General features: G+C 37.1%; 3 protein-coding genes and 2 long non-coding RNA genes across 10 annotated transcripts; 3 read left to right on the forward strand and 2 right to left on the reverse strand.

The window, feature by feature from the left end:
* Positions 1-767: 767 nt before the first annotated feature.
* Positions 768-6,387, forward strand: LOC112179140 (ribosome biogenesis protein BOP1 homolog). 2 transcript variants are annotated; one of them, XM_024317469.2, is made up of 17 exons: positions 768-917; positions 1,838-1,933; positions 2,156-2,275; positions 2,377-2,531; positions 2,699-2,816; positions 3,011-3,112; positions 3,306-3,471; positions 3,582-3,690; positions 3,779-3,881; positions 4,029-4,179; positions 4,268-4,400; positions 4,493-4,599; positions 4,683-4,744; positions 4,843-4,903; positions 5,031-5,258; positions 5,379-5,466; positions 5,759-6,387. In XM_024317469.2, exons 2-17 carry the CDS (start codon positions 1,841-1,843, stop codon positions 6,021-6,023), a joined length of 2,061 nt encoding a protein of 686 aa, XP_024173237.1. In that variant the 5' UTR covers positions 768-917; positions 1,838-1,840; the 3' UTR covers positions 6,024-6,387. The 2 variants fall into 2 exon arrangements, with proteins under 2 accessions (XP_024173237.1, XP_024173238.1); XM_024317470.2 differs by having other exon boundaries at positions 769-917; positions 2,156-2,270; positions 2,375-2,531.
* On the reverse strand, positions 1,063-21,135 carry LOC121050507. Its single transcript, XR_005803190.1, has 2 exons — positions 20,767-21,135; positions 1,063-1,515 (listed from the first exon to the last, which is right to left on the reverse strand). It is a non-coding gene; the product is annotated as an uncharacterized LOC121050507 (long non-coding RNA).
* On the forward strand, positions 8,911-9,484 carry LOC121050508. The gene is made up of 3 exons (XR_005803191.1): positions 8,911-9,138; positions 9,261-9,326; positions 9,437-9,484. It is a non-coding gene; the product is annotated as an uncharacterized LOC121050508 (long non-coding RNA).
* Positions 10,491-15,259, reverse strand: LOC112179142. 5 transcript variants are annotated; one of them, XM_040510641.1, is made up of 10 exons: positions 14,842-15,256; positions 14,311-14,696; positions 14,124-14,228; positions 11,647-11,825; positions 11,365-11,539; positions 11,202-11,288; positions 11,061-11,100; positions 10,920-10,961; positions 10,781-10,837; positions 10,491-10,699 (listed from the first exon to the last, which is right to left on the reverse strand). In XM_040510641.1, exons 3-10 carry the CDS (start codon positions 14,132-14,134, stop codon positions 10,655-10,657), a joined length of 636 nt encoding a protein of 211 aa, XP_040366575.1. In that variant the 5' UTR covers positions 14,135-14,228; positions 14,311-14,696; positions 14,842-15,256; the 3' UTR covers positions 10,491-10,654. The 5 variants fall into 5 exon arrangements, with proteins under 5 accessions (XP_040366575.1, XP_024173242.1, XP_024173243.1 ...); XM_024317474.2 differs by lacking the exon at positions 14,124-14,228 and having other exon boundaries at positions 14,311-14,447; positions 14,636-14,696; positions 14,842-15,252; XM_024317475.2 differs by lacking the exon at positions 14,124-14,228 and having other exon boundaries at positions 14,311-14,447; positions 14,842-15,259.
* Positions 17,239-25,463, forward strand: LOC112179141 (ribosome biogenesis protein BOP1 homolog). Its single transcript, XM_024317472.2, has 18 exons — positions 17,239-17,377; positions 17,997-20,176; positions 21,093-21,188; positions 21,407-21,523; positions 21,625-21,779; positions 21,947-22,064; positions 22,259-22,360; positions 22,554-22,719; positions 22,830-22,938; positions 23,027-23,129; positions 23,277-23,427; positions 23,516-23,648; positions 23,741-23,847; positions 23,931-23,992; positions 24,091-24,151; positions 24,279-24,506; positions 24,627-24,714; positions 25,008-25,463. The coding sequence occupies exons 3-18, from the start codon at positions 21,096-21,098 to the stop codon at positions 25,270-25,272; spliced, it is 2,058 nt and encodes a 685-aa protein (XP_024173240.1). The 5' UTR covers positions 17,239-17,377; positions 17,997-20,176; positions 21,093-21,095; the 3' UTR covers positions 25,273-25,463.
* The last annotated feature ends 1,169 nt before the right edge of the window (positions 25,464-26,632 follow it).

A 26,632-nucleotide genomic window follows, 5' to 3' on the forward strand; every position in this document is an offset into this window, starting at 1 on the left:
AAAGAAAAATAGGGGCAAAACAGTCCGTTACAGAGATGCAACATTCCATATATTATAATTCTCGAAAAAAAAAAACATTCCGTATATTATAAAAAGGATTTGACCATATTGGATTAGAGTTGGACAAAAATACAAAATCAAGAAAAGGAAATCTACAGCTTCATTCATATTTCCAAAATCAAGAAATACAAAAATAGCTATAATGACTAAAACGGCCGTGTGTGGTGGTTAGGTAGTAGAACCCAGAAGCCCCGAGCTCATACTGGTGACTGGTCACTTTGTTATACAGTTGCAGGCCGGTGCAGGGGCGGATCCCGCCACATATGGGTAGGGCTCAAGCCCCACCGAGCTTTTAGGTTTGTACCTGTTTTGGGAATACTCCTTTCCCACCACTGAAGCCGGGGTTGGACTCTCCCCAAGTCCCGATTCGCAAACACAGCAACCTACAACCCAGCCTATATCAGCGCCGTTTCTGACTTTCTCTCCGTCTCCGGTCTCCGAGCTGTAGGTATCTCTCTCTCCCTCTCCGCCTTCTTCTCCTCCTCTTCTTCTGGGCTATGATGCACGGATACGGCATTTTGCCTTCGTATCCCGTATCGATCCGGGATATGGGTACGATACGCCCCGGATACGCCCGGATACGTGTATCCTGATTTGGATACGATTTGGATACGTCCGTATCCTATGTGGATACGTAATTACGTAAATAAACTGGATACGTGGGGTACATTTGGGTTTTTACCCTTAAAAAAAAAAAACAAAAACAGAACACTACAGATCGACCTAACTCACCGCCGCTTCGCTTAATCGATCGTTCACTCGTTCCTCTCTTCTCATCTTCTTCGCAAGTCGCAGCTACCACCTACAGAGTTCTCATCTACTTCGTTTCGCTTGGAGCTTCAATCAAACTCGCTCCGGTACCTTCTCTCTTCTCTTCTTCTTATCCTTATGAACTTGATCGATTTGAGGGTCTGATGGTTTCAAATTTTCAATCGTTATACTGATAGTCTGATACTCTGATAGTAAGGGTCTGATGGTTTTAAGCTAGGAGAAAGCATCAGATTGGGGTACTCAGTAAGGGCGGGGTCTGATGGTTTTTGTCTTCTTTTTTTTTTGCCGACTAGGAGGGTCTGATGGTTGGCTGGATTCGATGATTAAAGGATAAGGAATTAAGGATATATGGGTTGTTTGGTTTTATGGTTTGATGATAAAAGGATAATGAATTAATGATAGTTTGTCGGTTAAAAAATTTAAACAATATGTCAATATCCCATTAAAGAAATCAGAAATGTATACATTGAATTGTGATAATGATACTTTGTCGGTCAAGTCATACATTGAATTGTCAATATCCCATTAAAGATTGCTGACCTTTCACTTGATGAACCACAATTAGAGGGAGTTTTGTTTAATGTTGATCATGATGAAGATGAAGACCTTGAGGATGTTGTCCAAATTGAATGAAGTCCCAAAGTTGTTATTTGTTGTTTTAACCTTTTATTTGAACCTTTGGACCTTTGGATTGATAATTTTTTATTGTGATAAACTAGTACTTTGTTTATGTTTCATAATTTTTTTCTTTCTAATTATATATATACATTTAATATATATATATATATATATATATTTAATTGACGTATCCTTCGCGTATCCGTATCCAATTACATTTAAGATTTGTCGTATCCACGTATCCGATCGCATCGTATCCGGATACTCGTACCCGTATCGGTGCTTCTTAGCCTAAGAACAAAAGGAACTGCTTAAATTTTTTGTTCTTTCTTAAGTAATCGGCGTTTTATTTCAAACAAAATAAATGAGTGACTTTTTATAATGATAGGATATGTCTGGTGGTGAAGGATCTGACTTAGAGGATTATCCATCAATCAGAGACACAGACTCGGAAGATGAAGAGAGTGGTTCCTCTGAAAATGAGGTATGCAGATATATGGAAAGAAAATAAGCTTAAAAAAGTAAAGATGTGGATTATTTTTCTATGCATTAAGTTCACTATCAATTTCCAATCTTATTATGAACCTCCACATAGTTTAAAGTTCAGGCGTTATGAAGTTTTCATGATTTGAAGAAAAATATGCCAGTCTGCATCAAGAAAGCTATCTGTTTTGACTGTTAATATTGTAAGTATTAACCATGGCAGGGTGAGCTCAACACCAGCAGAAATGATGGTTTGGCCATTGATCATGGTAATGAGGAGGAAAGTGATAGTTCTGGACTTCATGAAGCAGTCGAGGAAAGTGATTCATCTGAAGATGATGAGGTCTGTTGTTTTATCTTTTTTTTTTTCTTAAGATTTTTATGATAGTATGGTTATCTTAATGCATTTGAGTACGTTTCCCTTCATTTTTCTGTTTTTAACAGGTTGCTCCCCGAAATACAATTGGTGCTGTTCCCTTGGAGTGGTATCGGGATGAGAAACATATTGGTTATGATCTTACAGGGAAGAAGATTAAAAAGAAGGAAAGAGAAGATAAATTACAATCCTTTCTTGCTAGTGCTGATGATTCCAAAAATTGGTGGGTTTCAATTTCTAAGATGATATCTATCAATTGAAGTATTAATATTTTCATAGAAGTTTAAGTGCAGACTTTTGGTGAAATTCTGTAACATGCTACATTTTCCATGGCCAAAAATATCTATTATTACAGTATTTATGTAACATGCTACTTTTGTTACTTTTCAGGCGCAAATTTTTGGATGAATACAATGACGAGGAAGTAGAAGTGACAAAAGAAGATATGAAAACTATAAATAGATTGCTTGAAGGAAAGGCGCCACACGGTGACTTTGATCCATATGCGGTTCGTAGATCGCACCCATCAAATTCTAAATAGCGTTCTCTTCTTAAAAACAAATAAAATAATAAATAAATAAATAAATAGACGACTTTCTTATAGCTAAATATTTATAGTAAAACTTTCCATATATAATCTCTTTTTACATATGAAATCTTCATTTGTAAGTTGAATTGAAACTTCCAATATGTCACTTGCAGCCTTATGTTGATTGGTTTAAATGGGATGACTCAAAGCATCCACTGTCAAATGCCCCTGAACCCAAGAGACGATTCATTCCTTCAAAATCTGAAAGTAAACTGGTAAGGCATATGTTCAGTTATTGATCCTGTTGGGTGGTATGTTCCTCTTTAATATGTCGGCTTCTGTGATAAACCAGTGCACTTGTTTGAGCTATTGGGACATATCATTTATTATTTTTGTATTTATGTTTCTTGTTTGCAATGTGACATGGTTTCTTGTTTCATGCTCTGGACTTCTTCCTGTGGTCTACAGGTGAAGAGGTTAGTATTAGCAATTCGGAAGGGTTTAATTAAGCCTACAAAGGATGAAGAAGAGGAAGAAGAAAGTGTTTATCCCTTGTGGGGAGACGACTCTAATTCAACGGAAAAGGATGGTAGCCATTTATCTTACATTCCAGCGCCAAAGCCAAAATTGCCAGGTATTTAATTTTTATCCATATCTCTACTAGTGTCGAAATTCAATTAGATTAATTCCTCTTTGTTGGTGCAAGTATCCTGTGAGACAGCTTAAAGTAACTCTTTCTTTTAGGGTATGAGGAGTCCTTCAATCCTCCTCCGGAATTCATCCCAACACAAGAAGAGATTGATGCTTATCAGTTAATGTATGAGGAAGACCGCCCTAAGTTTATACCGAAAAGGTAACACTAAAGTTGCTTGAAATTGGGACTGATGTTAATTTGTTACTCTTAGTTTAGCATCTAACATCTGGGCTGCTGTATTGGTCAGGTTTACATCTATGAGAAGCATCCCTGCATATGAGAATGCTATTAAGGAGTGCTTCGAAAGATGTTTGGATCTATACTTGTGCCCCAGAGTTCGGAAGAAACGTGTAAGTGAGAAATTCAGATAGCAGAAGAAATTTAGCAGTGCTAATTAGTTTATGCTTTGATGGTCTTGCAAAATCATTTCAATCTTTGAATCTAATCAAATGAAGGCAAGAATGAGTCATTATGCATAACACTATCTTTCATGTCAGATCAATATTGATCCTGAATCTCTGAAGCCCAAGCTACCAAGCCGAAAGGATCTCAAGCCTTATCCTGTGAAATGTTATCTAGAGTATAGAGGTCACAAAGACACAGTTACATCAGTTTCCACAGAAGCTTCAGGGCAGTGGATTGCATCAGGTGTGCATGTCGTTCTTAATTCTTTTTTTGCATACAGTCAGGTATTATAATTCTATATCAGTATCATTAATTGTTATGGTTTTTACAGGTTCATCGGATGGAACTGTGCGTATTTGGGAGGTTGAAACTGGTAGATGTCTCAAACTCTGGGAGATTGGAGAAGCTGTCACATATGTAGCTTGGAATCCCAATCCTGAGTATTCCGTATTGGCTGTCTCTGTGTAAGGCTGCATTTATTTTTTGATTAATTCATCCTTTTATATTTGTTTGACTGGGATCCTGTTACTTGACCGTAACTATTACCAATTTTTAGGGGACAAGATGTACTTATTCTCAACACTGGTTTTGGGAATGAAGAAGTACAGAAAAAAACTAAAGAACTTCTTTCGGCTGAAAGACCTACCACACCAGATGACACGGGTGAGTGTGAGTTTGCTGTTGCTCTGAATATATTCAAAAAATGGTTTCTAACCCTTTACAATACACATACATTGGCAAAACAGCTACCTTCGTGAGCTGGATTCAAGATGAAACACATGAGGGCACCAGGTTAAGACATTTTAAGGTACATTTTTAATACATGGATTGTAAACTGAAGTCAAGATTGGAAGGAAGGTCTGTCAACAAAGAATCTTAATTGCTTGCTTTGTTGGGATCTTGCAGACTGTGTCTTCAGTGGAATGGCATCGTAGAGGAGACTACTTTTCAACGGTGGTGCCAGCAGATATCCTTTTTAGTGTCAAAATATCATATATGCTCTCTCTCTCTCTCCCTCTCTCTCATATCACTCACTCACTTTTTTTGCATGATCCAATTAGTCATCTCCTTGCATTTTCTTGACCTAGCTTTACGCCAATCGAAATCAATTTTTATGCATAGGCTCTCTCAGAAGTCTACCCAGACATTTTCAATCAAGTTGGGTGGGCTTGCAGTTACTTCAGTTTTCCATCCTGTTCGCTCCCACATCTTCATTTCTACAAAGAAAACTATTCGCCAATATGATTTGGTGAAGGGAAAGCAAATCAGAAAGCTTGATACAGGACTAAAAGAAATCTCCTCCATTGCAGCTCATCCTTCTGGTAAATTTTGATTTTAGATTCACTACATTTCTCTGTATTTAGTCAACTATATGCAACTATTCGCTTGTCTGTGCGTCATTTGTACTCTGATTTATCATCTGCGGTGGACCGTTAATGCAGGTGATCATGTAATTGTGGGGAGCAGAGAAGGAAAATTTTGTTGGTTTGATATGGACCTTTCAACCAAAAAACCTTACCTTATTCGCCAGTAAGTTCCACATTTAAATAATGGTGCCAAACATATATACGAGTCGTATGTTTTTTTCCTTGGTATATACTTTCATGCAAGGTTCTGTTATTCTTCACTCTAACTCTGCAGAATTTACAGGTTTTCAGAAGATGTTATCCATTACATTGTCGATTTATTATTATTATTTTTGGTCAGATCAGATGATCAATTTTAGAAACACTGAAATATGCATATACATGAATCTCCCTCTGCGATAACTTGGTTCTTTTGTACATTCATATTTCACCGCTGATTTTCACAATTTTATCAGGTGGCATAAGAAGGACATCAACAATGTGTCTATCCATCGTTTATATCCGTTGTTTGCAACATGCTCTGATGATTGCGCTGTACAAGTTTCTCATGGCATGGTTTATTCAGATCTTAACCAGAACCCTCTTATAGTTCCACTGGAAATACTCCGAGGTCATGCAAGCTCAGATGGGAGAGGTGTAATGGATTGCAAATTCCACCCAAGGCAGCCCTGGTTGTTCACGGCCGGTGCTGACTCGGTGATCAGACTTTACTGCGATTGAGAAGAAAAGAGATGAAATTGCATTCATACACAGTACTTATTGATCTAGCATCATCAGTTGGGTCACAATTTTCTGTGCTCCGAAATCTAAATACATTGTTCATCTTTTGGATGTCTAGTATCAATAATTGTTCAATCCCAATTTTGACACCATACAACTGGTCCTTATTAAATTTGTTTTCCTTTTCTATTTGCGTTTCGGCGGGCATTATAGACGGGATAATCTGAGATTATGATGTTCGTGTCATAGCACCAAAAGTCCAAAACTAATGGTGGTTTGGGTTGGGTTTCAGCCCTTCTTTAGGGATGTGGTGCGGGCTTTTATGTATTAAGTTCTCGATTATGCCAAGCATACAATTATTTTAGATGAGGTCTCTACCATTTTTTCTCCCCTGCAAATGGATTTTTCATTAGTAGAAGCAGAATTCAACAATGAAAGTCGACTACAGTACTAACAATAATCCAAAGAAATGAAGAAGGAAAAAACAGTCAGGAAGAAAATGGATTTGTTGGATGTTGTTCGGCCAGGTTGGGCCTGACCGTTTGGATCAAATAATTCACGCCTCTTCATCTGTGATCTGTGTATGATGTATTGATGTACCTGATTTAGGTAACTAAAATTGAGGGTTTGTTTTTGCTGCCAGAATGAATCAAATCAATTTTTGCAGTAGTGCCAATAGTATGAGTTGTGTTCACTTGGTTATCGTTAGCAATTTTAAATATAAAAAAAAATGATTTAATGTCTTGACCGATGATGTATTCATCGCAAGAGGTTTAGTAATTTTTTCAGACTCTCATATTGTCCACTTATTCGTCGGTCTAGGGGATAAATAAATAAAAAATTGGTAGAACATGCTTGCAAATGACTTTTCGTCGTTAGCAATTTTAAATTATTTATATATATATATATATATATATATATATATAAATAAGATAGAACATCTCTTTTAACGACGTACGTCTATTAGCAAAAAGTTTAAATAAAAAGATTGATAATGTGCCTTCGTACGTCATGCACCATTTAGTCTTTGACTTAGCACAAGGGGGAGTGTTAAAGGAAAAACAGATAATGTGCCTTCGTCAAAGCAACAGACGGAGAGGGAATCAAGGAATCAACAATTACCATCAATCAGCATTCAATGTATTTAATGTAATTCATATTTCCGTTGTAATCATCTCCCTATATAAAGGGACTATGAAATGAAATGAGTAGACCATTCCAATTATCATTTTACTTTTACAATATATATATATATATATATATATATATATTTATATATTATTTAATAATTCATAATAGAGTAAGGTCAAGTGAACAGCTTTAGAACGCGGTGATCTAATCTACAGTGGAGCTGTTATTCGCTGGCAAGTTCACGTGTGGCAAGGGCTAAGTAGAGCGCGATGGTGGATTTTGCTTGGGCATGGTCATGTGTTGGTCGATTGGTGCCTGGTTCGTATTGTTTCTGTCAGGGTGATTGATGTTTCGAGTGATGACGCATGTTTCTCTCATTAGGCTTGAATATGAGATTTCAATTTGGTCCCGATGTGGTGATTGCTCTGCTAACCAATGGTTAAATAATTTAGGCTTCTTTTTTGTTGTCCTATGACTCCTATCACAGCTATTGACTACTCTAAGGATTTCAATATCCATTTTTTTAAAAAAAAAAAAACAAATTTAGTAGTTTTAATTAGGCCGCATCAAAAAGTCCGCGGATCAAGTGGGCCGATGGAGGCCCGCAGGGCTTTTGGCCCGGCCCGGCCCGCCAAAAAGCCCGTAAAAGCCCGTAAAAGCCCGCCTTGGTGGGCCGATGGAGGCCCGCCAAAAAGCCCGCAAAAACCCGGCCCGGCCCGTAAAAGCCTGCAAACTATTTTATATATATATATATGTGTGTGTGTGTGTGTGTGTGTGTGTGTGTTTATAAATATAAATATATATAGATATATATGTGTGTATGTATGTATATATATATCTGTGTGTGTATATATATATATATATGTGTGTGTGTGTGTGTGTGTATATATAAACACATAAATATATAATGATTATAATCAGTTAATCACACACATGACCACATGTGTATATATATAAACACACACGAATATATATATATATATATATATAGATATAGATGTGTGTATGTCAGTATGTGTGTGTTTATATATATATATATATATATATATATATATATATATATATATAGATGTGTGTATGTGTGTGTTTATATATACTAGGGCTGGCCAATTATACCGATCCAAACCAACCAACCGATTACCACCCGAACCAACAATGTTGGTAACCGACATAGTTGGTTACCGAGATATTGGTACGGTAGTACCGAACCGAGTTCAAGATATTGGTACAGTACTGGTACTGATTTTCAAATAAATACGGTATACCGTACCGTACCGTATATTATATATATTATTGATTTATTTTAAATATATTTTATACCTATTGATCTGAACCGTTTATCATTAATAATTTGATTTCAAATCTTATCACAACCGTTGATTAGACTTGAACTGTCCAAACCCTAACTGAGAGTACAGAACGTCAGAACCTAATCCAGTTCCCATTCCCTACTCACTCCTCAGCCGCTCAGCCCCTCGACTCCTCGAGGACTCGAAGGCTTGAGGCTCGAACCGAGCCCTTTCTCTCAGACTCAATCACTCAAACCCTCTCCTCCTCTCGATTCAATTCAAAGTTTCAAAACACAGAACTCTTCGATTTCATTCTAGGCCTCGAAGGCTTGAAGTTCGATTCGATTCAAAGCTTTAAACCCAGAACTCTTCGATTCGATTCGAGGCATCGACGGCTTGAAGTTCGATTCAATTCAAAGCTTCAAACCTAGAACTCTTCGATTCGATTCGAGGCATCGACGGCTTGAAGTTCGATTCGATTCGAGGCATCGACGGCTTGAAGTTTGATTCGATTCAAAGCTTCAAACCCAGAAAATCTCGTATCTAATCAGAGATTCATGGCCTACGGCCGAAGTTCGATTAGATTCTAACCCAGAACTCTTCGCCTCTCGACCTCTTCTTTGAAGTTCGTTTCGATTCAAATCTTCAAACCCAGAAATCTCGTATCAATTCATTCGATTCATGGCCTACGGCCGGTGAGTTTTCTCTCTCGTATCAATTTTTGGTAGATTTGAGTTTTCTCTTTGGTTAATCTTTCAATTCTAGACTGAGTAATCTCAAAATTGTAATGGTTTTACTTTTTTGCATCTTGCTGCAGTTAATCACTTAATCTCAAGTGGAATCAGTCTCTTTGAAGTGGAATCTTGATTTTTTACTTGTATATGTGAGTTCTAAACCTGTGAGTTGGGACTCTTTCTTAGTTTCTTAGTTTCAGATACCAATTTATTCTGGGTTTCATGGTTTCTTAGTTTCTTTACCAATTTGTGCTTGCAGGAACAGGAGGACGAGGACTAAGAAGCAAAGTGACTGCACAACTGAAGGTATAATTCATATTATGCAAAGTGACTGTATGAATGTTCATCACTTGTATTTGACTTGAGAGTTTGTTACTGTAATTACTAATTTTCAAGAGGTTTAGGTAATGAAAATGTTATGGTTTGTGAACTGTTTTATTGTGTTATTGTTTTCTGTTTTCTGTTTAGGGTATGGTTTATTGTCTTATTTATTTTATGAATCATGATATTGTTTTTAACCTCCTCTTTGTTATTTTGCAGAGAATGCTTTTAATCAAGGAGTGGCGGGAACAATGACCAATACCAGCTCTACACAGTCACAAACTACTGCCTTGCTGCCCTCGCAGCCTACATCTTGAGCTTTCAGCTTTCTTGTTCATTGATTGAAATTGCAGAAACTACCTAAATTCTTCTTCATTGAGTGATGAATGATTGATGAGATGAACTGTGAATTGATGGGATTAATTATTGAACTGTGAATTGATGAGATGAATTATTGAACTGTGAATTATTGAATTATAATTTGTATGAACTATGAAGTGATGATTGATTGATGAGATAAACTGAATTGATGAACTGAAGTTATGTATGACAGGTTTTTTGCTTATTTTTCATTTGATTATGGTTGGGCCTTTGTTTGGAAATTTCTGATAGGTTTGAGCCTTTACAATTTCAGTTGGGCCATAGCTGAAAGCTGGCCCAATCTTAAACTCGGTTGGAGGCCCAACCAACCGATACCAACCGATACCGAGAAGTTGGTATACCGACTTTCGTGGCCGGTAATGGTAGCCTATTTTGTGTGCCAAGAGTGTTTGGTACGGTAGATGGTATTGGTCTTGAATGTCCGGTACCGAACTGAACCCACCCCTAATATATACTAGCCTTCCTGCACGCGCGATGCGCGTGCGGAAGGGCCGCGCTCGCGCGTGCGTATTGTCATTCCTCTCTTGCCACGCATGTTTGAAATATTACTCATGAGTGCGATATTGTAATTTTTGTGTTACATATATTACCTAACTCTTACCCTATACAGATATTATAAGATATTGTATATATCTTTAGCAATCCATTAGTAAAAACCTAAAACATGCACCGATATATACAAATCTTTACAATAGAAACGTACTTTTAAAAAAGAAACTTCTACAAAGTGCCTATATACATATTTGTTCAATAAAGTAAAGTCCACATGCTCCAATCAACTCCATATCAGCCATCCATTTGTCATCAGTCGTTGCCCAAACTACAAATTTAGAGTAGGAAAAGTAACAAAACATAAGATAGTGTCTTTGATTCAATTGAAGGTATTAAGTGAAGTACGTACCATGAAATTAGATAATTTCCTTATTGCAACACCCATGCTCCAATTATTGGAAGAGTTCTGTAGGGGAAAAAAAAGAAGAAGTTTTTAATTCTATGATTTGACCAAGTATAGCATATAAATCAACTCATTGTATAATCACCTTTATATTATGCTTCAACTCCTCAAAACGCTTGATGTAGAACTGTTAGGAGAAACACATAATATTATTGTGAGGAGGCCTCATAATCATTTCATATTAAGCATACTTGCTCTTAAGCATCAGAATTGAAATTTATAATACCTTAGCTAAAAAGCTGTTCTGTTCACGATGCTTTCGCCTCCTGCTCATCCATATTCAAAATTATTTTTAAAAAAAAAGTAAATAATTTGTTGTGACTATTGAATGCAACAAAATGATCAAATTATAGATCATAATGAATACCTAATGCGTAAAACCTTTCTCCAAGTTCGTTTAATTTGATAAATGTCGTGTGTCATCAAATCTGTACGTGCGTTTTTGTATTGCCAACTGTAAGAATTTCAAATGGTGAAAATCAAGTAAATTACTATACCTAAAAGGAAAAAAAACAATTAAGATTACATACTGTGCATGCTTCTTTTTCTTCCACTCTTTCAAAATTAGCTCACTAAGATAAGTTGTGTTCATTTTTACTGATTGTCCCATCCGCCAACCAGATGAGAATACGGAAACACGTCTCCTAAAGCCCTCGTCTCTTTGAAACTTTTTATTTTGTTGAGGGCACCTATTTCGTACCTTTCCTACAAATAAAAAGAATTACACAAAATCAAAGGTTGTAATAAATTTTTTTTTTAATGCAATCAAATAAATGTAAGTTCTTCTTCTTATTTATTCGATGATAAAGTACCTGGAGCTTGTTTTGTTATGTTGCTTGAGCTAGTTTCCACCATTGGTCGCTTTCCTTGAGCTATTGCACGTCGTCGTGCCAAATATGCTTGTCGTTGTGAAGAACTCATTGGCTGTCGCCATTGTCGATCTCGGGCACGTGCACGGTCCATTTGGTCCATGAGTCGTTGGGGTGTATTTCTATAAAAAATAATAATAATAATAATAATAATACATCTCGTTAGCGTTTTTCTTCAATGATAGATTTCAATGAGGTCCATATAAGTTCAACCAAACCAAAACAAACTTGAATCCAGAGATGCATGATTATAACATGTATATAGAATTTTAACAGAGCGGAGCAATATCAACACCAACCCATTTATGTACTATATGCTTGTACATGCATGTCCATTTGCAAGCATAATTAGCTATAATGAGCCACGCTCATGGTACCACCAGGGGTACCAACGCCCACCATATGAGTGACTGGCGTAAAGACAGTTAGCCGGGTTACCGCCTGAGCCCCGGATCAACCCCAAAGCACCGCCGACGCGCCGCCACGCGCCGTGTCAAGATGGCATCAGAAGCTACTGAAACTGGGAACTGAAGCACCATCAGTCCCACATCGAAAACAAAGAGAAGATCATCCTCTTCCTCACCTATAAAAGGTTCTCTCCTCTCTCCTCATTAATGACGCATTCAATACTTACCTACTATTACTTTGTCAACATAAATACATTGACTAACTTAGGCATCGGAGAGTTGAAGACCGCCCGGCGCGGTCTCCCTCTGACGCCCATTGTATTTTATTTGACAGGTAACGGGAACCACTCACAACAAAGGTATCGATCCGCCTGCCGGATCAACGTTAACTAAGGTCCAGCTACCGCTAGACTTTTAGACATTAACATTGGCGCCGTCTGTGGGAATCCTTGAACAGAAGGCCATCCCATCACAGTTACCATGACTAACGGTAGCGGGGGAAATATCGGGGAGCAGGCAGACCAGTCCGCCGTTCCCCAACCCGCCCGCCCAGCGATAAGTATCAACCGCGCACTATTCAACACCCCGGTCAACCCAGGCGGTGAAACAAATCCAAGCAGCAGCCGTCCCCCAGGTCAGGACCTCACCGCCTTGTATGAACTGGCGCTGGCGGACTTCCACAAAGCAAACAGAGAGCGCGAGCAGGAACGCAAGGAGAAGGCGGAGGCCCAAAACCAAGTGGCCACGCTGATGACACGTTTCGACGAGCTAAGGCGAACGCTGGACGCAAACGCCAACCCTGCACGAAGTGAGCAGTCACACAGCACCAGACACAGCCGGCCTACCGCTGGTATAGGACCCATCGTGCAAATGCAGGTACCGCTAAGCCCACCTGAGCTGGCAGGAAGGGGACCACCCCCTATCCCACAACTGCCGGAGCAGGAGGCGGAGTCATCACTGCGCACCCACCACTCGAGGACTAGAACAAGGACTGAGGGTAATCTACCCATTCCCGGGCGGGGGTTCGTTCCGCGGAACGCCCGAGCGGGCCCCGCTGGCGACGCAACCACCCAAATGCTATATAAGAATTTTAACAATGGTTTTCTTTTACCTGACAACGCGAAGAGCTTTAGTTTCATCAAATATCAATCATCATTACTATAGAAGCAATGCAAAGTATAATGGTATGTGTCTGTAAATATATTTATCAAACAACAAAAGAAAGGAAAGAAAGAAAGAAAGAAAGCAAGGAAATCACACACATTGCAATACCCAATGAAAGAATATCAAACAAATATAAAACAAAATAAAATGCAACACAAAAGTGAGAGTCTGAAATGCACAAATTTCATTGAGGCCATAGTGATATTGGAAAACAGTAAGCAGCCTCGAACAAAAAAAAATATTAAAAAGAAGCAGAATACTACAATAACATTTCGTAATGAAAGAGACCAACCCCTTCTAAGCATCAAATTATGCGATGACCTTAGTACATCATAGACATGAAATGAACAATCACTAACAGGTAACCAAATATAAAAAACATCCATGCATAGACAAATTGTCAGCAACATAAACAGGATCTTAAACAAAGAAATATCAAGATTCAGATGTTCTGTTACTTGCTATTACAAATTTTCAGTGCCTACTGCTGTTTTTATGAAGAAAAGACAGTTACTGCATCTATTCCTATCGAAGACCATGGCAGCTCTTCAAATGATCTTGTACCTACCAGCTCTAAAACCCTGAATTGGTCACTTTGAACCTATTTTAATGCCTCATCCAAACTTTTTCCTTTGTTTCTAAAACTACCAGATTCATCAGGTGTACGCAATCTTCATAATCATATAAAAAACCAACACAAAATACCAACATACAGTAAGTGTCCTATAAATGAAGTAAAAGAATAAGAAAACCGAATGGGAATGCAGAACTCTAAAGTTGAATGATGTAGAAGCAACCAAAAATAAATGCGAATTCAGATACCCAACTTAATGATCAACCAACAGTTACCTTTTCTTCATGAGTAGATTTTGATTGATGAATGTTCTTTGTTCTTTGTTCTTTGTTCTTTGTCAGTTTGTAACAGATAATATTCCACGACCAACCAGTTATATACTGTTAAAGCTTGAACTTAACTGAGCAACCCGCAGAATTCAGATTGAAATTAAAGAAAGAAACTAAAAGTATTGATGATTACTTGTGATCCATCCCAAAGCTGACCCCAGTAAAGACTTCCAAATCCTCCTTCTCCAAGTTTGTAGTCATAATTAAAGTTGTTTGTTGCTGCATGCAGTTCCTTCAAGGAAAAGATCCTCCATGTTGGCTGCTTCTTTCCTTTGGGAGAGATCATAAATATATTTAACGATTAATATGAATAGATAGAATACAAAAATCGATCATATACAATGCCATAACAAATTGAAACGATCATGATCTCTGCCTTGGTTTTTCCACGCCTCCCTTTTGGTTACCTAGAAACGATGTTAAGCTAAATAAAACCCAGTTAGCAGATTTAGGCCTACCTTTGTTCTGAAGAAGTGAGCGACTTCCTGCATCAATGCCAGTATTGTCGTCGGTGTGTACCTGGCAGAAAATCATTAACCCCAAAAAAAAACAAATCCCCAACAAATCAAAACCCCAAAAATTTTACATAAACCCATAAAAACCCAGAAAATGCATATGAAAATCAAATTCTAAAAAGGATCCAGTGACAATTATGAACCCTGACCTGAAGTGAATCCGCAAAATTTTCAGCCAACGTGATAATAATTTTCTCCTCTTGTTTGATTTTGCTCTGCTCTTCTTTCTGTGTTTGTTTTCGACTTTTGAGTGAGGGGTGAGTATTGATGTAGCCATATGTACTCCAATCAACTGTCATCACGTCGTCTGAATCTTCGTTTGTGTTGAGATCGTGCGCCATGGCAGTTCTCTCTCGTCTGCGGATCGTGTGCGACTGCGTGCGATCCGTTTTTTCTTTTTTCTCTTTCTGTTCTCGGTTGCACAATTCTGTAGTTCCGTATTTATATTTTCTTTCATTTTTTTGTCTTTTACAGTAATAACCCTCTTCATATCTTTTTTTATTTTGCTGAACTTTATATTTGCAGTGGGTAATTTAGGGACTTCCAAAAATTGGTGAAGCCTTTGACACCAAAGGAGCGCCTCCATTTCTAATAGTAGAGATATATATATATATATATATATATATAAACACACATATCTATATCTATATATATATATATGTGTGTGTGTGGAAGACTGGAAGTTCTCATACTTTTATGGAAAATATGTGCATATATATTCTAAAAAACAAGTGACAACGGTTGACCAATCTGATCGGATTCGAAAATATGGTGAAATTGGCTAAATTTTTTACCAAACTCATAATTTATTGTAATAAACTCATCCAACGGTCGGTTTTTCCATTTTCTTTGAATTGATAGGGGTTGCTCTTTGGAGTGTATGATTTATAAATATAGGTTTATAAGAGTAACTACGTTGACCTAGTTGATCGAATTCGAAACGAGAACCAAATTGGCTGGATTTTCTACAACCACCATAAAACATTACAATCTCTCTATCGAGCGGTTGGTTTCTCCGAATTCATTTTCCACTTCATGGTTGCTTTAGAATGAACCTAAACAATTTAAATGCAATGTATAAGTCATACAACTTTAGGAATAAAATTGGTATAGTCCAATGTGTTTGTAATTAAAATTAATTTTTTTTATCTTATGTCCTCGCACATCCCTCGATGGATTATATACAAATGTGATGTGAAAAAATAAGCACGTTTCGCGGTTGTCACGCCATCGGTCAACCAATAAAATAAATAAGTGACGACGGTTGACCAATCCGATCGGATTCGAAAATACGGTGAAATTGGCTAATTTTTTTACCACACTCATAATTTATTGTAATAAACTCATCCAACGGCCGGTTTTTACATTTTATTTGAATTGATAAGGGTTGCTCTTTGAAGTGTATGATATATAAATAATAAATATAGATTATATTTAAATTATGTAAAATTATATATATGTTTTTAGAAAACTATCCGTTGGTTTTCTAATCCTACCGTTGGATCCGTCCGTTTTCTAATCCTACCGTTGGATACCAGCTGTGAGACCTAAACCTAAACTTTAAGTCCTAAAATTTATCGCTCTCTGTTTCTCAAGCTTCACTGCCTCAGCCTCCTCTCGTCTCTCGACCGACTCGAAGACGATCTGAAAATCTCCATACCTCCTCAGCCTCCTCCTCGATCTATACCTCCATTTAGCCTCCTCTCGACCTAAACCTCCATACCTCCTCAGCCTCCTCCTAGATCTATACCTCTATACCTCCTCGACCGACTCGACGACGATCTGAAAATCTCCATACGGACCATACCTCCATAGCTCCTCAGCCTCCTCCTCGATCTAAACCTCCATACCTCCTCAGCCTCACGAGTTGAACACGGCGGCTTCACGAGTTCACGGCGAGTTGGATCTACTGTGGCAAAGCCGGTCACGGCGAGCTACTCTCCTTCTCATTGTCCATCGCTATATTCTTCCTCTTCCTCATCTCACGGACTGCAGTAGGGGATAATCTGAGAGCAAAGATTTGATCGAGCAGGTACTGAACTGACGAGTTTGAGTTTCATTTTCAGTTTCTGTTTTGTTTTGTTTCATTTTCATTTTCAGTTTCATTTTCATTTTCACATGCGTGCAACTTGATTCTTTGAAGTGGTTTTTGTTTTGTGTTGTTAAGTTAAGATTATAAGGAGTTATATGTGTGAAGACGTGAAGTTACCAGTTCTTGATGCAGTTATATGGTGTTTGTTCTGTTTGTTTATTGAGAAAAGGTGCGGACTTTGATATTAATATGGCAGAAAGTAGACGTTTTTATTGTAGTAAGATTGATAGGTTTTAAGGGTTTTGAATTGAAGCCCATTTGCAGCAAATAACAATCAGAAACTTGCCCTAAAAAATAAGAGACATGAACTAAATAAATTTGTTATTACTGGCTTATCTTAGAGTTAACAGGTCCAACTTGATCTGAACCTCCATACCTCCTCAGCCTCCTCCTCGATCTAAACCTCCATACCTCCTCAGCCTCACGAGTTGAACACGGCGGCTTCACGAGTTCACGGCGAGTTGGATCTACTGTGGCAAAGCCGGTCACGGCGAGCTACTCTCCTTCTCATTGTCCATCGCTATATTCTTCCTCTTCCTCATCTCACGGGCTGCAGTAGGGGATAATCTGAGAGCAAAGATTTGATCGAGCAGGTACTGAACTGACGAGTTTGAGTTTCATTTTCAGTTTCTGTTTTGTTTTGTTTCATTTTCATTTTCAGTTTCATTTTCATTTTCAGTTTCTGTTTCATTTTCACATGCGTGCAACTTGATTCTTTGAAGTGGTTTTTGTTTTGTGTTGTTAAGTTAAGATTATAAGGAGTTATATGTGTGAAGACGTGAAGTTACCAGTTCTTGATGCAGTTATATGGTGTTTGTTCTGTTTGTTTATTGAGAAAAGGTGCGGACTTTGATATTAATATGGCAGAAAGTAGACGTTTTTATTGTAGTAAGATTGATAGGTTTTAAGGGTTTTGAATTGAAGCCCATTTGCAGCAAATAACAATCAGAAACTTGCCCTAAAAAATAAGAGACATGAACTAAATAAATTTGTTATTACTGGCTTATCTTAGAGTTAACAGGTCCAACTTGATCTGAAATCTTTCTCTTATGATTGAAAAATCAAAACTTTGTTTCTGTTAAGATGATAAAGTTCAAAACCAGTAGTTGGATCTTTTATTCTTCGGTTTCCTTGATATGTATCTTTTTGTCCATTGTTGATTAGATTCTGATTTGAAACTAAATGTTATGATTGTGATCTCTTACATTGCAGGTTGAGTAAGAGCAAACAAAGGAATGGACAGTAGCATCTCTGCGAATAAGTTTTAGCTTGCTCATTCAAAACTCTCAAGTAATATCTTAACTTTGTTTATTTCCAGCTAGAAATGGATGATATAAATGCTGATAACTTGACAGAAGCCGGAGCTTCATCTATTTCTGCATCTTCTAAGAAAACTAGATTCACTAGTAATGTTTGGGAGTTTTTTGAAAGGGTTCAAGTTAATGAGCATGGAAGTATGGTACCAAAAAATAAATGTGGGGTTTGTAAGGCATTGCTTAGAGGTGGTGCAAGTGCTGGTACTAGTCATTTAAGAAGGCATTTACAAATTCATGAAAAAGGGCAGAAAAGATTAGGTATAGATAGTTCTGGAAATATCACTAGTTTTGCTTACGATAAGAATGTTGCACGTAAAGAACTTGTTGATTATGTTATTAGAGCTGAACTGCCTTTTACTTTTGTTGAAAAACATGATTTTAAAGGAATGATTAGTCGAGGATTTTGTCCTCAATCTCGTTACTGAAGTTACAATTTTTTTTATTTCATTTTTTTAAGACAACTAAGGAACCTAATCAATTCAACCAAGATGTCATCACCAGTCCTCAAAATAAACAAAAACTTAGCAGCAATAAGCACTGTACATACCTACAATTCATTCTCTGCTTGGTAAAAAAATCCAAGTATGTAAATGAAAACTGAACCCAGAAAACAGAGGAACATCTGGTCCTATGCTGTTTTCGACTTTACCAGGAAAGTGGTATACATTTATAAATTAAGCTATAAGAGTTCTGAAGTCAATCGCATAAGTAAGAGTCAACATCAATTCCCAAACAAACAGAAGACTGAAAAAGCTCCAAATCATACCCACCTTATCCACCTAAATTAAAATGGTAACAGAGAATAATATTGAAGTTGTATAAATTGCAAGATTATATGTACCATCACCTTAAAAACCGGAAACCTAAACTTGTGACGGAATTCCAATCTTAGTTCTATCAATTTACATCAACCTCTTAAAGCTTTGAAGCACCGCTAACCTTGATTCATACTTCTCCTAGTTTCAACAGCGATATACAGTACCTAGGAGTGTTCTATATCGATTTCAAAAAATACCTCATGATTTGACAGACTCCTCTCATCTTCAGCTCTGGAATCGTAAACAGAATCAGAGTCTACTTCCTCCGGTTGCTGTTTTTCTTGTTTTGCTTCAGGAATCTTCATCTTCCCCTTCCCCTTTTGCTTCTTCTGTTGTTCTTTCACCGAGTCTGCCGCAACAGAGCTCTTCTTCTTAACCTTCATTCTTTCTCCTTCAGCAATAAATTAACAAAATCAACTTGACCCAATACGGTAGAACAACACAATAACCTTCAAAGATGCGATTTTTCGATTCTCATTGTAATCCAATGAATCACATTGAGCAACAAATATAGTGAGTAACTTAACCAAATAATCAAACAGTACATCTCAGAAGAACACAATAAGCTCAAAGTTTGCGATTTTGGGTTCTAATAGTAATATCTAGCTGTAAAGCTTGGCTCAAAACAAAACCTTACAGTATGAAATTGGCAGAATCAAGCTGAAAGAAAAAGGTATCGAGAAATTGAAAACGTTAATCAAAGTATCTGTTACCTAAGAAGAAGAACAAGAGAGGCAAGGGCGTCCGAGAGGGTGAGGCGTCCGCGCCGAAGAGTGTACCTCAGGGCCGGCGACGTGGGGAGGGAGAGAGTAAAAGCGGGGATGTGAGGTTTAGGGTTTTCGGCCTGTTTAAACCCTTCTGGTCATTTTAGTAGAACGTCTTTTCTCACTTTTTTTAATTTTAGTGGTTTTATTAAAACTTTTAATAAAACCACCGTATCCGGGGCGTATCCGGTACGATACGCCCCGGATACGCCCGGATACGTGTATCATGATTTGGATACGATTTGGATACGTCCGTATCCTATGTGGATACGTAATTACGTAAATAAACTGGATACGTGGGGGTACATTTGGGTTTTTACCCTTAAAAAAAAAAACAAAAACAGAAGACTACAGATCGACCTAACTCACCGCCGCTTCGCTTAATCGATCGTTCACTCGTTCCTCTCTTCTCATCTTCTTCGCAAGTCGCAGCTACCACCTACAGAGTTCTCATCTACTTCGTTTCGCTTGGAGCTTCAATCAAACTCGCTCCGGTACCTTCTCTCTTCTCTTCTTCTTATCCTTATGAACTTGATCGATTTGAGGGTCTGATGGTTTCAAATTTTCAATCGTTATACTGATAGCCTGATACTCTGATAGTAAGGGTCTGATGGTTTTAAGCTAGGAGAAAGCATCAGATTGGGGTACTCAGTAAGGGCGGGGTCTGATGGTTTTTGTCTTCTTTTTTTTTTGCCGACTAGGAGGGTCTGATGGTTGGCTGGATTCGATGATTAAAGGATAAGGAATTAAGGATATATGGGTTGTTTGGTTTTATGGTTTGATGATAAAAGGATAATGAATTAATGATAGTTTGTCGGTTAAAAAATTTAAACAATATGTCAATATCCCATTAAAGAAATCAGAAATGTATACATTGAATTGTGATAATGATACTTTGTCGGTCAAGTCATACATTGAATTGTCAATATCCAATTAAAGATTGCTGACGTTTCACTTGATGAACCACAATTAGAGGGAGTTTTGTTTAATGTTGATCATGATGAAGATGAAGACCTTGAGGATGTTGTCCAAATTGAATGAAGTCCCAAAGTTGTTATTTGTTGTTTTAACCTTTTATTTGAACCTTTGGACCTTTGGATTGATAATTTTTGATTGTGATAAACTAGTACTTTGTTTATGTTTCATAATTTTTTTCTTTCTAATTATATATATACATTTAATATATATATATATATATATTTAATTGACGTATCCTTCGCGTATCCGTATCCAATTACATTTAAGATTTGTCGTATCCACGTATCCGATCGCATCGTATCCGGATACTCGTACCCGTATCGGTGCTTCTTAGCCTAAGAACAAAAGGAACTGCTTAAATTTTTTGTTCTTTCTTAAGTAATCGGCGTTTTATTTCAAACAAAATAAATGAGTGACTTTTTATAATGATAGGATATGTCTGGTGGTGAAGGATCTGACTTAGAGGATTATCCATCAATCAGAGACAGAGACTCGGAAGATGAAGAGAGTGGTTCCTCTGAAAATGAGGTATGCAGATATATGGAAAGAAAATAAGCTTAAAAAAAGATGTGGATTATTTTTCTATGCATTAAGTTCACTATCAATTTCCAATCTTATTATGAACCTCCACATAGTTTATAGTTCAGGCGTTATGAAGTTTTCATGATTTGAAGAAAAATATGCCAGTCTGCATCAAGAAAGCTATCTGTTTTGACTGTTAATATTGTAAGTATTAACCATGGCAGGGTGAGCTCTACACCAGCAGAAATGATGGTTTGGCCATTGATCATGGTAATGAGGAGGAAAGTGATAGTTCTGGACTTCATGAAGCAGTCGAGGAAAGTGATTCATCTGAAGATGAGGTCTGTTGTTTTATCTTTTTTTTTTTCTTAAGATTTTTATGATAGTATGGTTATCTTAATGCATTTGAGTACGTTTCCCTTCATTTTTCTGTTTTTAACAGGTTGCTCCCCGAAATACAATTGGTGCTGTTCCCTTGGAGTGGTATCGGGATGAGAAACATATTGGTTATGATCTTACAGGGAAGAAGATTAAAAAGAAGGAAAGAGAAGATAAATTACAATCCTTTCTTGCTAGTGCTGATGATTCCAAAAATTGGTGGGTTTCAATTTCTAAGATGATATCTATCAATTGAAGTATTAATATTTTCATAGAAGTTTAAGTGCAGACTTTTGGTGAAATTCTGTAACATGCTACATTTTCCATGGCCAAAAATATCTATTATTACAGTATTTATGTAACATGCTACTTTTGTTACTTTTCAGGCGCAAATTTTTGGATGAATACAATGACGAGGAAGTAGAAGTGACAAAAGAAGATATGAAAACTATAAATAGATTGCTTGAAGGAAAGGCGCCACACGGTGACTTTGATCCATATGCGGTTCGTAGATCGCACCCATCAAATTCTAAATAGCGTTCTCTTCTTAAAAACAAATAAAATAATAAATAAATAAATAAATAGACGACTTTCTTATAGCTAAATATTTATAGTAAAACTTTCCATATATAATCTCTTTTTACATATGAAATCTTCATTTGTAAGTTGAATTGAAACTTCCAATATGTCACTTGCAGCCTTATGTTGATTGGTTTAAATGGGATGACTCAAAGCATCCACTGTCAAATGCCCCTGAACCCAAGAGACGATTCATTCCTTCAAAATCTGAAAGTAAACTGGTAAGGCATATGTTCAGTTATTGATCCTGTTGGGTGGTATGTTCCTCTTTAATATGTCGGCTTCTGTGATAAACCAGTGCACTTGTTTGAGCTATTGGGACATATCATTTATTATTTTTGTATTTATGTTTCTTGTTTGCAATGTGACATGGTTTCTTGTTTCATGCTCTGGACTTCTTCCTGTGGTCTACAGGTGAAGAGGTTAGTATTAGCAATTCGGAAGGGTTTAATTAAGCCTACAAAGGATGAAGAAGAGGAAGAAGAAAGTGTTTATCCCTTGTGGGGAGACGACTCTAATTCAACGGAAAAGGATGGTAGCCATTTATCTTACATTCCAGCGCCAAAGCCAAAATTGCCAGGTATTTAATTTTTATCCATATCTCTACTAGTGTCGAAATTCAATTAGATTAATTCCTCTTTGTTGGTGCAAGTATCCTGTGAGACAGCTTAAAGTAACTCTTTCTTTTAGGGTATGAGGAGTCCTTCAATCCTCCTCCGGAATTCATCCCAACACAAGAAGAGATTGATGCTTATCAGTTAATGTATGAGGAAGACCGCCCTAAGTTTATACCGAAAAGGTAACACTAAAGTTGCTTGAAATTGGGACTGATGTTAATTTGTTACTCTTAGTTCAGCATCTAACATCTGGGCTGCTGTATTGGTCAGGTTTACATCTATGAGAAGCATCCCTGCATATGAGAATGCTATTAAGGAGTGCTTCGAAAGATGTTTGGATCTATACTTGTGCCCCAGAGTTCGGAAGAAACGTGTAAGTGAGAAATTCAGATAGCAGAAGAAATTTAGCAGTGCTAATTAGTTTATGCTTTGATGGTCTTGCAAAATCATTTCAATCTTTGAATCTAATCAAATGAAGGCAAGAATGAGTCATTATGCATAACACTATCTTTCATGTCAGATCAATATTGATCCTGAATCTCTGAAGCCCAAGCTACCAAGCCGAAAGGATCTCAAGCCTTATCCTGTGAAATGTTATCTAGAGTATAGAGGTCACAAAGACACAGTTACATCAGTTTCCACAGAAGCTTCAGGGCAGTGGATTGCATCAGGTGTGCATGTCGTTCTTAATTCTTTTTTTGCATACAGTCAGGTATTATAATTCTATATCAGTATCATTAATTGTTATGGTTTTTACAGGTTCATCGGATGGAACTGTGCGTATTTGGGAGGTTGAAACTGGTAGATGTCTCAAACTCTGGGAGATTGGAGAAGCTGTCACATATGTAGCTTGGAATCCCAATCCTGAGTATTCCGTATTGGCTGTCTCTGTGTAAGGCTGCATTTATTTTTTGATTAATTCATCCTTTTATATTTGTTTGACTGGGATCCTGTTACTTGACCGTAACTATTACCAATTTTTAGGGGACAAGATGTACTTATTCTCAACACTGGTTTTGGGAATGAAGAAGTACAGAAAAAAACTAAAGAACTTCTTTCGGCTGAAAGACCTACCACACCAGATGACACGGGTGAGTGTGAGTTTGCTGTTGCTCTGAATATATTCAAAAAATGGTTTCTAACCCTTTACAATACACATACATTGGCAAAACAGCTACCTTCGTGAGCTGGATTCAAGATGAAACACATGAGGGCACCAGGTTAAGACATTTTAAGGTACATTTTTAATACATGGATTGTAAACTGAAGTCAAGATTGGAAGGAAGGTCTGTCAACAAAGAATCTTAATTGCTTGCTTTGTTGGGATCTTGCAGACTGTGTCTTCAGTGGAATGGCATCGTAGAGGAGACTACTTTTCAACGGTGGTGCCAGCAGATATCCTTTTTAGTGTCAAAATATCATATATGCTCTCTCTCTCTCTCCCTCTCTCTCATATCACTCACTCACTTTTTTTGCATGATCCAATTAGTCATCTCCTTGCATTTTCTTGACCTAGCTTTACGCCAATCGAAATCAATTTTTATGCATAGGCTCTCTCAGAAGTCTACCCAGACATTTTCAATCAAGTTGGGTGGGCTTGCAGTTACTTCAGTTTTCCATCCTGTTCGCTCCCACATCTTCATTTCTACAAAGAAAACTATTCGCCAATATGATTTGGTGAAGGGAAAGCAAATCAGAAAGCTTGATACAGGACTAAAAGAAATCTCCTCCATTGCAGCTCATCCTTCTGGTAAATTTTGATTTTAGATTCACTACATTTCTCTGTATTTAGTCAACTATATGCAACTATTCGCTTGTCTGTGCGTCATTTGTACTCTGATTTATCATCTGCGGTGGACCGTTAATGCAGGTGATCATGTAATTGTGGGGAGCAGAGAAGGAAAATTTTGTTGGTTTGATATGGACCTTTCAACCAAAAAACCTTACCTTATTCGCCAGTAAGTTCCACATTTAAATAATGGTGCCAAACATATATACGAGTCGTATGTTTTTTTCCTTGGTATATACTTTCATGCAAGGTTCTGTTATTCTTCACTCTAACTCTGCAGAATTTACAGGTTTTCAGAAGATGTTATCCATTACATTGTCGATTTATTATTATTATTTTTTGGTCAGATCAGATGATCAATTTTAGAAACACTGAAATATGCATATACATGAATCTCCCTCTGCGATAACTTGGTTCTTTTGTACATTCATATTTCACCGCTGATTTTCACAATTTTATCAGGTGGCATAAGAAGGACATCAACAATGTGTCTATCCATCGTTTATATCCGTTGTTTGCAACATGCTCTGATGATTGCGCTGTACAAGTTTCTCATGGCATGGTTTATTCAGATCTTAACCAGAACCCTCTTATAGTTCCACTGGAAATACTCCGAGGTCATGCAAGCTCAGATGGGAGAGGTGTAATGGATTGCAAATTCCACCCAAGGCAGCCCTGGTTGTTCACGGCCGGTGCTGACTCGGTGATCAGACTTTACTGCGATTGAGAAGAAAAGAGATGAAATTGCATTCATACACAGTACTTATTGATCTAGCATCATCAGTTGGGTCACAATTTTCTGTGCTCCGAAATCTAAATACATTGTTCATCTTTTGGATGTCTAGTATCAATAATTGTTCAATCCCAATTTTGACACCATACAACTGGTCCTTATTAAATTTGTTTTCCTTTTCTATTTGCGTTTCGGCGGGCATTATAGACGGGATAATCTGAGATTATGATGTTCGTGTCATAGCACCAAAAGTCCAAAACTAATGGTGGTTTGGGTTGGGTTTCAGCCCTTCTTTAGGGATGTGGTGCGGGCTTTTATGTATTAAGTTCTCGATTATGCCAAGCATACAATTATTTTAGATGAGGTCTCTACCATTTTTTCTCCCCTGCAAATGGATTTTTCATTAGTAGAAGCAGAATTCAACAATGAAAGTCGACTACAGTACTAACAATAATCCAAAGAAATGAAGAAGGAAAAAACAGTCAGGAAGAAAATGGATTTGTTGGATGTTGTTCGGCCAGGTTGGGCCTGACCGTTTGGATCAAATAATTCACGCCTCTTCATCTGTGATCTGTGTATGATGTATTGATGTACCTGATTTAGGTAACTAAAATTGAGGGTTTGTTTTTGCTGCCAGAATGAATCAAATCAATTTTTGCAGTAGTGCCAATAGTATGAGTTGTGTTCACTTGGTTATCGTTAGCAATTTTAAATATAAAAAAAAATGATTTAATGTCTTGACCGATGATGTATTCATCGCAAGAGGTTTAGTAATTTTTTCAGACTCTCATATTGTCCACTTATTCGTCGGTCTAGGGGATAAATAAATAAAAAATTGGTAGAACATGCTTGCAAATGACTTTTCGTCGTTAGCAATTTTAAATTATTTATATATATATATATATATATATATAAATAAGATAGAACATCTCTTTTAACGACGTACGTCTATTAGCAAAAAGTTTAAATAAAAAGATTGATAGGACACATTTACTGAGTTATCGGTGGACGGTTTATATAAGAAAATTGGTAACATCTTTACCAATGACTTATTATTCAGTAGTAGATTTATATTAAAAAATTTAGTAAAGCATAATTTTATGATTTTTGTTGGTAGCAATTTTAAATAAGAAATAGTAGAACATCGAATTCGACACAAGATTTTCCTGCTGAACCTTGAAATGTTTGGTTAACGTCCAATCTATAGTCCAAATATCCAATGTAATTATCGTTTTTTTATTTATTTTTTATAGTTCTTCTACAATAAATTCAAGATGTCCAACTTATTCTTATCGGGTCCGAAAGGTCAAGTAGAATAGTAGATTACCAGATATGAGTACGATCAGAGATGTTA

This window comes from Rosa chinensis, chromosome 7, assembly GCF_002994745.2.
Source record: "Rosa chinensis cultivar Old Blush chromosome 7, RchiOBHm-V2, whole genome shotgun sequence".
Lineage (NCBI taxonomy): Eukaryota > Viridiplantae > Streptophyta > Magnoliopsida > Rosales > Rosaceae > Rosa > Rosa chinensis.

Excerpts from the sequence above, each read along its gene's own strand:
- LOC112179142 (XM_024317475.2), bottom strand. The coding sequence starts at position 14,402 with ATGCAGCAACAAACAACTTTAATTATGACTACAAACTTGGAGAAGGAG. Across the intron at positions 11,289-11,364 it reads AAGAAAAAGAAGCATGCACA|TTGGCAATACAAAAACGCAC; the intron begins GTATGTAATCTT and ends AAATTCTTACAG. Across the intron at positions 10,838-10,919 it reads AGTTGAAGCATAATATAAAG|AACTCTTCCAATAATTGGAG; the intron begins GTGATTATACAA and ends TTTCCCCTACAG.
- LOC112179141 (XM_024317472.2), top strand. The coding sequence starts at position 21,096 with ATGTCTGGTGGTGAAGGATCTGACTTAGAGGATTATCCATCAATCAGA. Across the intron at positions 22,065-22,258 it reads GTGACTTTGATCCATATGCG|CCTTATGTTGATTGGTTTAA; the intron begins GTTCGTAGATCG and ends TGTCACTTGCAG. Across the intron at positions 24,507-24,626 it reads CATTGCAGCTCATCCTTCTG|GTGATCATGTAATTGTGGGG; the intron begins GTAAATTTTGAT and ends CCGTTAATGCAG.
- LOC112179140 (XM_024317469.2), top strand. The coding sequence starts at position 1,841 with ATGTCTGGTGGTGAAGGATCTGACTTAGAGGATTATCCATCAATCAGA. Across the intron at positions 4,600-4,682 it reads TACCACACCAGATGACACGG|CTACCTTCGTGAGCTGGATT; the intron begins GTGAGTGTGAGT and ends TTGGCAAAACAG. Across the intron at positions 5,259-5,378 it reads CATTGCAGCTCATCCTTCTG|GTGATCATGTAATTGTGGGG; the intron begins GTAAATTTTGAT and ends CCGTTAATGCAG.